Genomic DNA, 10,222 nt, shown 5'->3' on the forward strand with positions numbered 1-10,222 from the left:
AATCATGATAATAGCATGCATGAAATTAGTAATTTCATAAGTTTGGGCGTAAGAAGACTCTGTCCAGGTACCAACCTAATACCTAGTTCTACCACCATCATCTGGCTTTTGTGCATGCAGTATACAATTCTAGCTTTTTAGTTGGCTTACTATCAAATATTATTGTAATTCATGCAACTAAATCATTGTTTTTCTTTCCTTTTTCAGGCTACTCTCATATGTTGTCACAATCTTGTACAAGTGCTATGATCCTATGAAATGTCTGTTTCGTTGGATTTCTTGGTTAAGTGAGTTTTCAAGTATTGTAGACTCCTTAATACACGAGGACTATCAGATTTTCAACCACATCCACAACCTTAAGGGGGGGGGGGGGGTTCAGTAGCTGCTAATGTAAGATGTTGAGATTCCCAATGGATATGTGTGAATGCAGGGTATGAACGCTGCACTGGCACACCATGTTATTTTAGAGAAACTTTCTATGAACCCCTGTTGAAGACTTGAAATTGGAACACATTTATCAATCTGTCATCTCAAGGAACAGCGCCTTCATTTGGGAGAGGTTTAGCCATTCTTCTCTCCAAAAACTGTTGAAAAATTGCAATAATGTCAAGTGAAGATCAGATTAAGATCAAATTCCGGCTGCATGATGGGTCAGATATTGGTCCTACTTCTTACATACCATCAACTACAATCCAGGCACTTAAGGAGAGGCTAGTCTCAGAGTGGCCACAAGGTTAGAGTTGGATTTCACCTCCTTAACCTACATTTGTCTCTAGGTGGTTAGATTTGTACGTTTATAGAATTACTATGAAGAAGTCCTGTCGTTGAATTAGGCAAATATTGTTTGTTCAAGAAAGTTTTGTTTCTCACACTGGTCTGTGTTTTCTTCTCATTGTTCTGTTGTTTGATTTAATAACAATTGCGAGTAGTAACTATACCGGAAACTGAACATGAAGCTGTACCTTGTATATTCTAAATTCATAGGTAGATGTAATATGTTTCATATATAATTCACAATATGCATAGATCTGCACATGAAAATCAAATATTTTGTGTGAGTGAAAAGGTTAAAAGCATAAATTTCATGTAGAGAAGCATTGATAAGGGTGGTGAAAATGACTATGACATCATCTAACTCGATGGCGCATCAGACATGGGGAATTTTTCGTTGTAGTTCAGATTCAATAACCTTCTGGCAATATAGAGATGGCATGATCTGGGGCTATGGAATATGCTACAGATGGTCTTTCTATGAGCAGTATGACATAATGGATGCCTGTGATATAAACTGCAGTTGTTGGATTTCCTGCTGCTCCTTCAGTACCATAATTCTTCCTCCCTTTCTTCAACATGTGTTATTCAGATTGTATGGTAAAAAATGGACTGACCTGATTCATAACTGAGTGAAGCAGATGCCCTTTCCTAGTTAGATCACACCTTATAGATGCATCATAAATTCATCATAGCATGGCCATGATTATCTGTGGGGAAGAAGTAACGCCAGTTGAACATATTTCAATAAGTGTCATGAAATGCACATTTATGTTGGGCTAACAGCCTAACAATTGTGTACCTATGTTGCACATAATACCAATGGATGCAGTTGGTTTAGATGACCACTATTCATTGTAGCAAGAAGATAGGGATGTTTTCACTAATTGCAGTTATGAGGATGTTTCACTAATTGCAGTTATAACCTCATCTGGCATTTTGACCTGGTCGAATGAATGATTTTTTCCTATAATTTTCTAAATTCTTTGCTTATTAATTGCTTGACATTTCTATGTGTGTGGACATGTATCAGATGAAGGATTTTCCTGATCCTGCCATGTGATTGATTCTGTGTTCTTCTTTATGAGTGTTGTAAGCATAGTGGCATGTGATACAATTTCTGTAAGCATTGTGGCTAATTGTGTGCAGCTCATGGACCTGAGCATGATAGTTTTCTCATGTTGGAGTCTTTATTCTCGCTTGGTTTAGAGTTTGTCCCTATGGCATTTTGTAACCAACTGACAGAAAAAATATACGCTGAAAACTGTTAGCAATGAAATTTCTGTAAGTATTGTTACTAATTTTGTGCAGCCAGTGGACCTAAGCATGATAGATTTCTCATGTTGGAGTCACTTTCTTATTCAGTTGGTCCAAAGTTTGTCTCCTTATGGCGTTTTGCTGCCAACTACCAGATAAAAAAGTTCTGCCCAAAACTGCTAGTGATTTGAAGCTCATAAATGCTGGAAAAATTTTGGAGAACGATAAGACACTTGCAGAGTCTAGAGTACCCATGGGCGAGCTTCCGTGTGGGGTCATCACAATGCATGTTGTAGTTCAGCCTCCACTACCAAAGAAAACAGGTACGTTAGCTTCTTTTGTCCTGTTGAATGCAGATGTGTCCATGTCTCTTCTCTGATATTGATCCCATGCTTAATGATGATGCCTATTCGAAGGAATTGTATTTTTATATGTACATTGCACACGTGTGACACACGTACATACCTATGCTTGTATGTCTTTGTGCCCTCATTTATGCTTGTCAACAACAACAACAACTACGCCTTCATCCCAAAACAATTGGGGTCAGCGATATGAACCAAAAAAGAAATTCATTTTGGGTCTTCCACATGAATCCTTTTTCTCCAATCATTTCTATCCAATGCCATGTCCTCGGTGAGGTTCAAAGCATTCATATCCTTTCCTATCATCTCCATCCAAGTCTTCCTAGGCCTACCCCGACCTCTTTTAACTAATATATTTTCCCATATTTCCAACCTTCTAACTGGAGCATCATTAGGCCTTCGCCGAATATGTCCAAACCACCGTAAACGATTCTCTCGCATCTTATTTTCAATGGGTGCAACACCTACCTTCTTACGTATCTCCTCGTTCCGAATCTTATCTTTTATTGTATTTCCACACATCCATCTAAGCATTCGCATCTCAGCTACACTCATTTTTTGAATATGATGTCTCTTGGCAGCCCAACATTCTGTACCATATAGTAAAGCGGGTCTAATAGTCGTCCTATAAAACTTTCCCTTCAACCGCAATGGCATTCTACGATCGCACAACACTCCAGTTGCACTTTTCCATTTCATCCACCCAACCTTTATCCTATGATTTACATCTCCATCAATTTCTCCATACTTTTGAATAACGGATCCCAAATATTTGAAATAATCATTCACCGGTATTTCTTGCTCACCAAGCTTCACTACACTCCCATCACTACTTCGTCGCTTACTAAACCGACATTCCATATATTCAGTCTTACTCTTACTCAACTTAAAACCTCTAGCTTCCAATGTCTGTCTCCATAATTCTAACTTAGCATTAACCCCAGCTCTAGACTCATTAATCAAAACAATATCATCAGCAAACAACATACACCACGGTACATTTTCTTGAATTGATCTCGTAAGCTCATCCATCACTATCGCAAATAGGAAAGGGCTTAAAGCAGATTCTTGATGTAACCCAACCGTTATCGGAAAATTGGTTGTCACCCCTCCACAAGTGCGGACATTGGTTACTACTCCTTCATACATATCTTTAATTATACTAATGTACTTGAGAAAAACACCTTTCTTCATCATTGTCCACCAGAGAACGTCCCTAGGTACTCTATCGTATGCCTTCTCTAAATCAATAAAAACCATATGCAAATCTTTGTTCCTCTCTCTATATCTTTCAATAAGTTGTCTAAGAAGATGTATAGCTTCCATAGTTGATCTTCCAGGCATAAAACCAAATTGATTCTCCGATATCGTGACAACCTTCCTCAACCTAGACTCAATCACCCTCTCCCAAAGTTTCATAGTATGACTCATGAGTTTTATACCCCGATAGTTTGTGCAATCTTGTATATCACCCTTATTCTTATATAAAGGCACCAAAGTACTCTTCCTCCACTCATTAGGCATCTTATTTGTTCGCCAAATCAAATTAAACAGATTTGTCAACCATTCTAAACCTTTCTCTCCCAAGCATTTCCAAGCCTCGATAGGTATACCATCTGGGCCAACTGTCCTTCTTGATTTCATTTTCTTCAAAGCCTCTGCAATTTCTTTCTTTTGAATCTTGCGCATGAAGTCACGATTTATCTCATGAAAAGGAATGGAGAAGTCTCCAAGATCTTGAGCATGACTATCATTAAATAGCTTATCAAAATAATCTTTCCATCTCTCCTTAATCTCCACATCTTTGACTAAAACCCTTTGTGTTTCATCTTTGATACATCTAACCATACCCAAATCCTTCGATTTCCTATCTCTCATCTTTGCAAGCCTATAAATATCCTTCTCGCCTTCTTTGGTATCCAACTTGTCATAAACCTCCTTATATACCTTAGCCCTCGCGTTTCTAACAACTTTTTTAGCTTCCTTCTTTGCTATCATATACTTCTCCAAATTCTCATTATCACGACTCTTACTTAGATTTCTATAACACTCTCTTTTAACCTTAATTGCTAATTTGACATCCTCGTTCCACCATGATGTATCCTTACTTAGTGGTGCACCGCCTTTAGACTCACCCAATACCTCCTTAGCCACTTTTCTCATGCCACCCGCTATCTTATTCCACATTGATTCTGAATCCTCCTCGAGACACCAATCAGCTTCCTTAACTACCTGCTCTACAAACATTCCTTGTTTAGCTCCTTTCAGTGCCCACCACTTAATTCTAGGATCTATCCTATGTCTATCCTTTTTGCGACATTGTCTAATTCTAAGATCTAAAATTAAGACTCTATGTTGTGTAGCTACACTCTCCTGGTATAACCTTACAATCGATGCAACAACCCCTATCTCTCTTTTTGCGACATTGTCTAATTTATGCTTGTAATTGAAATAAATCCAGGTTTTGGTTCTGTAGAATATTGGCATTAAAAGTCAGCTTATCTATCCAGTTATAATTTAGTCATGCAACTGCTAGTGTGGTGAGTCATCTTACTGTTCTGTTTCTTTTCTTTGTACCTATAAAAAAAAGAGGATTTGGGGAGAGTAGAATATCACGTGCCTTGCTCACAAAGGCTTTGCTCATCCAGTCGGAGCAACTTGTGAATGTCACCAAGCTTGGCAGGGGGGGACTTCAAGGGTTTTATTCGAGGCCTGCCAATGTGCACAGTCAATGATTGGGGTGGGGGGTGTTTTCCCTTGGCCTAGCCAATAACAACAACAGCAATAATAATAATACATGCCTTTGGATATATTTTTCTAATCAGAGTTTTTTTCCTTTTTTGTGTACCTGTGTTACTGTCAAAGATCTGTGAATCTTAAAAGCAGAAGGTGAAACCTATGTAGTCCAAATCACTAGTTGGCGCATAGGCGGCAGACATCTAAAAGGCCTAGGCAGGACTAGTTGGCCTTGTTGGAACAAAAAAAAGGGTTAAGAAAAACACAAGATTTACAATAATCTATAATTATATAACTTTATAGACACTATACATACACATACATGTATATCTTAGAAAACTCTCTCTCTATATATATATATGTATGCATGAAAAAATACATATAATACATCTACATATATACATGGTTAAAAAAAGGGCAAGTTTGTACCTAGGTGGGGACTAGGTGGATTAATTGGGACCTTTTAAGTCCAGAGCGCCTAGGTGCCTGGACTTTGTGCCTAGTCCCGATTTTGACTACGTAGGGTGGAACTTATCTGGTTACTCATCATTATAAAATCTATCATTTGGAAACCGGGATAAGCAAAAGCGAGGAGAAATTTTGTGGAATACAAGAATTTTTGATCAAGCATCATCAACTGAGGGGTTGGGGAGGAAACTAAAAGAAAAGGATTAGTGTAAATAGGAAACAAAAGAAAATATTTAAATCATCAATAGAAGGTTTTAAAAGAGGGGGTTGGAGTATTCCCCGTGTTTGCATGAATACATTGAAAAGGATGGTTGGACACTTCGACTTGATTGTCACTTGGATCAGATTGTGAGAGAAACAGATTCTCCCTCGCCAATTTATAATATTTATTGCTTTACCTCTCTTCCCTTGCTTTTCTTTCACTTAGGGAAGCTTTTTTCCAACCCCTCTTTTTTTCATTTCATTTTAAGAAAGCTTTTCTTTCTAGAGGTTAATCAACAGCAACAACACTCACATTCTGCATTCCCAAATAAAGCAGGAGCCTTAATTATGTACTTCGTATTGTTTATGCAGTATCCTGATTAGGCAATTTGATTATGTGAATTTGCCTTCTCTAAAAAATTCTGGAACTTCATGGCGCGCGCGCGTGTGTGTGTGTGTGTGTGTGTGTGTGTGTGTGTGTGTGTGTGTGACACAAGCGTTTCTCCTAGTTAAATTGTTAGGATTTGTTAATTATTGCATATGTACTTTGAAAAAATGTATTGCTTTTGGAAAAGAAAAGATTAAGAACTTTGACTTGTAAATGTGCAGACAAGAACGGGGATGAGATGCCAAAGAAGAGTCTCTGCACCTGTACCATCATGTAGAGTTACCGTTAAAATGGCTTCATGAGATCATTTTTTCTATCCACTCAGGTTGGTTCAATTGCCATTGCCATTGCCATTGAACTTTTGTAGTTGTTTTGTTACCCCTGTTTTGCCTTTTTATTTTATTTTTTCTACAGGATCCTTTTACATGTATTTTTTCAATGTATAGAGAAGTTGTCTTTGCTTTATCTTTATATGCAAGGTCGATCTGTTTGGCCACATGGTCAAAGGCTGTGGTTTAGTGAGGTTCAAATTCCACAGTCAAAATCCTAAAAAGTATGGCAAATGCCTTTTGCCCTGAGGGAAAGTGGATCAGACCAGAGCTGCCTCCAGTCTGTCCATCATTAGGATGAAGGGCATCCAAAGTACATCCGTGGACAGCCCTTTCTAAACCGTCCTGATTGAACCCTTTTTTATGCCGTCCATCCAGAATATGGTTGGTTCCAAGAAAGCTTGTAACGGGCGTTCTGGTCACAAGTTTTCATTGTCCTCAACCTCCGGTTCATCTTGAGATGGAGGGCATCCAAGGCCCCTGCCCTGATCTGCGCCCGTCCTGAGGCTGGCCGTTTGGTGGATGCCGGATAAATGCAGTGCTGCACCATCATTCAACCAACCGTACATGAGTGTGCCCCTAAGTGCCTTCCGTCAGTTAGTTTGACCATCCAGAACATCTTTGGTGGGCACTGGTGGCAGTTTAAATGCGAGCAGATCAGGTCAAGGTAAATCCTGATGGTAATCTGTCAGGGGTCCCTCTGATGCCATTTGTCCTTGTGATGTTTTGACTTTATTTTCAGCCATCTATTTTGTATGTTCTAAATGCCACCCACAAGCCCCAAAGGGTTTGGCGCAGTGAAGCGGGCCTTGGCCACAAAATGGCTGGTTAGGGTCGTTGCATTAATGAGGGCAAGGGATAAACATTTGCTCAGCCGAAGCTGGGCGACTCCCTGTGGTATTCTTCTCAGGTTACTTCTAGGGGATCAAAATGGTAATCTTGACAAACTTGACTGGCCCAATTGTGGAACTTGTCTTTTATCTCACTTCCGGAGTCTTTTTTTATTCTTTGGATGACTTTTTAGGGATGACTTCTTTGGTGCTCTTGGGATTCAAGGAAAAACCTTGAATAAATTTAGGTGGAGGTTCTAACCTTTTTTGGGTCATCACCTTCTTCTTTTCCTTTATCATAGGCTTTTTGTTGAATTGGTTTTGGAGCACTTTTGACCCATCCGCGGGTGCCATCACGCTCTAACGGAGTCTCTAGAACGAGTGTAACCATCAGCCCCTAATCCAGCCGGTTCAGACAGCTTCACATGGGCCCACTCATGCCTCACAGACACACAGGCAGCAGCCAAGGCGTTCAGACTGTGTCCCGCTCACGTACGACGCACGTAACTGCCTACACTTGCGCTGTGTACTGCGGTGGTGCACTGCTTGTGCGCATGTGTGTTGCTGAGGGGACAAACATGCGCACAAATCACGGGACGTTGTCTGAACGCCTTGGCTGCTGCGTGTTTCTGTGACACGTGGCTGGGCCCATGTGGGGCTGTTTGAACCGGCTGCATTAGGGGCGAAGGTTGCGCTCATTCTAGAGACTTGTGAGCGTGTGATGGCATCTGTAACACTGGAATTTATGGCTAGCCAGGAGTTTTGGTGCTCCTCTTGGATTCGGCCCAACAGATCCTTAATTACCTATATAGGGGACCAAGTGAAGACTTGGCCCCGGGCTGGCCGATGGCGCGGGGTGGCCATGGGCAGCCTAAGGCATGGCCGACATAAAGGTACCGCTGGCCGCACCAAGTTCTAAAGGGCAAAATGACTAAGTACTTGGCCAAAGAAGGACTTGCACTTGGACGAACACTTGGGCTCAAGGTTGCAACCAACATAAGTCGGCATGAACAAGCGAAGTGCGCGGCCAGAGGCAAGGAAGACTAAGGCAAAGTCACTTGGGAGGACACTTGGCCATAGGCAAGGTTTCGGGCTGTCGACCAAGTGTTGTGTAGGCCTGAAGGCGCATAGCGAAAGCAGGCCGAAGCACTTGGCTGGCAGTAGGCCGGCCGCATGGGCCATGACTCTGAAATGCTCGCGGTTGAGGCGCGGCTACTCAGACAAGGGGCCGAAGTTTGTAGAAGCGTGCGGGACAGGTGGAGCCAAGGTATGGCTGAGGCGGCCGTGCCACGTTGGGAGCAGTTGCCGTCATGGAAGGCGGTTGCCGCTAAGTGGCACCTGCAAACCACGGCCATGGCCGAGAAAGGTGGGAGTGGCCTTTGGCCACTAAGGCTCAAGGGGCAGTGCCGAAAGATGCGGTAACGTGGAAGCAGTTATTTGTAAAAGGTTATATAATTTGTAGGCACCGAAGGTGCGGGGATAACAAAGTGGGATTCTTTGTAAGGGTTTCCTTCTAAGTAATAAGAAAAAGCCAAAGGGTTTTGGCGAGATCCCCGGTGTCTGTGTGTGAGTTTTCCAAGCGTTGCTGTGCCTTAGGAGTTTCAAGCTTCCCCGCCTAAGGCAAGCACTCGGAAGGCTGCTAAGTGGTGAAGAGGGCACCCTTAGGCCGCATGCGGCTAGCCTCTTTGAGAAAGAAATTTTAGTCGTGTGACAACATCCGTGGGTGGGTCAAAGGTGGACGGATGTATGCTTTTGCTATCCCTTGCCCTCAAGGGTGTCCCTTGGCACCTTTTTCTTAACATCTTCACCCATTCTTGAGAGTGCATCGGCTACCCGAATCTTGCACTGATAGATGCGATCTCTATCTTCCCATTCACGTCCCCATGTCGACTTTCCTCTCGTCGATTCCTTTTCATAGTCCTGCTTTGGAGAGCGTACAATTGACACTTGCCTGTGTCTAGGACTCTCTTAACACGAATTATCCTATCTGTCAGGTTGGGCAACCATCTTCTCAAGTCGCCACATTTGGTCTTTCACTTGGCTCATTTGAGCCAACCGACCCATCACTTTGGCTTGGGAGGCCTCAAATTGGGTCTTAGTAACCCTTTCTTCGTCAATGGAAACCGTTCCATGGCTCTAATACCAATTGGTGCGGCTCTTCTATTCGGATTGGATGACTTTGCCATGGGGTCTGAGTATTCCTCTAGAGTAGAGGCAATAGACCGGTACTCGAGTGTCAAACCAGGGAAATTTAGCGTCTCATTCTTGGGCACGGGTGAGAGGGGCCAGTGTGTTGGTGTGTTCTATGCTCAAGCCACAAAGAAAATGAAAATATGTACGCAACAAAAACAAAAGGCTGAGAGGGGATTTCGTCTAGCTTGAGGCTAGGAGTGCAAGCTAGATACACGGGTGTGCACACCCGGATTATAAGCTCAGATGAGTTACCCCTTGCACACGCAGGTGCTTCACACTTAATTATACAAACCCTTAAAATTTCAAGTGAAATGCATGCAAGAAAAATGATCTAACGCATTGCCAAGTGAAGGGTGCAGACCTGCGGCACGTTGTGTGTTGCGCGCTGCATGCAGAGGCTGCAGTAGTTTCTGTGCGCATGGCTGCATTGGGCAGGCGCAGGGGTGTGCCTGCAGTAGTGAGTAGGTGTGGCACTGGGCATATGCGCAGGTGCCTGTGTGTAGGGGTGGCAATCGTGTCGGGTTGGTGGGTCGACCTGACGGGTTGGCAGGTCAGCATACCTCAACCTGAACCCGACCTGTTTATTAAACGGGTCGGTTGTGGCAAACACGAACCCGGTCTGTTTAATAAACGGGTAACCCGACACGACCCGCCAACCCATTTAATAAATGGGTTGGGTCGGGT

At 42.4% G+C, this 10,222-nt stretch overlaps 1 protein-coding gene across 2 annotated transcripts; it reads left to right on the forward strand.

Moving 5' to 3' along the window:
* Positions 1-382: 382 nt before the first annotated feature.
* LOC149839319 (membrane-anchored ubiquitin-fold protein 3-like) lies at positions 383-7,743 on the forward strand. Of its 2 annotated transcripts, XM_090004082.1 has the most exons (4): positions 383-733; positions 2,184-2,351; positions 6,408-6,511; positions 7,648-7,743. In XM_090004082.1, exons 1-3 carry the CDS (start codon positions 604-606, stop codon positions 6,461-6,463), a joined length of 354 nt encoding a protein of 117 aa, XP_089860208.1. In that variant the 5' UTR covers positions 383-603; the 3' UTR covers positions 6,464-6,511; positions 7,648-7,743. The 2 variants fall into 2 exon arrangements, with proteins under 2 accessions (XP_089860208.1, XP_089860207.1); XM_090004081.1 differs by lacking the exon at positions 7,648-7,743 and having other exon boundaries at positions 6,408-7,495.
* The last annotated feature ends 2,479 nt before the right edge of the window (positions 7,744-10,222 follow it).

This window comes from Nuphar pumila, chromosome 4, assembly GCF_984573655.1.
Source record: "Nuphar pumila chromosome 4, dmNupPumi1.hap1.1, whole genome shotgun sequence".
Classification (NCBI taxonomy): Eukaryota; Viridiplantae; Streptophyta; class Magnoliopsida; order Nymphaeales; family Nymphaeaceae; genus Nuphar; species Nuphar pumila.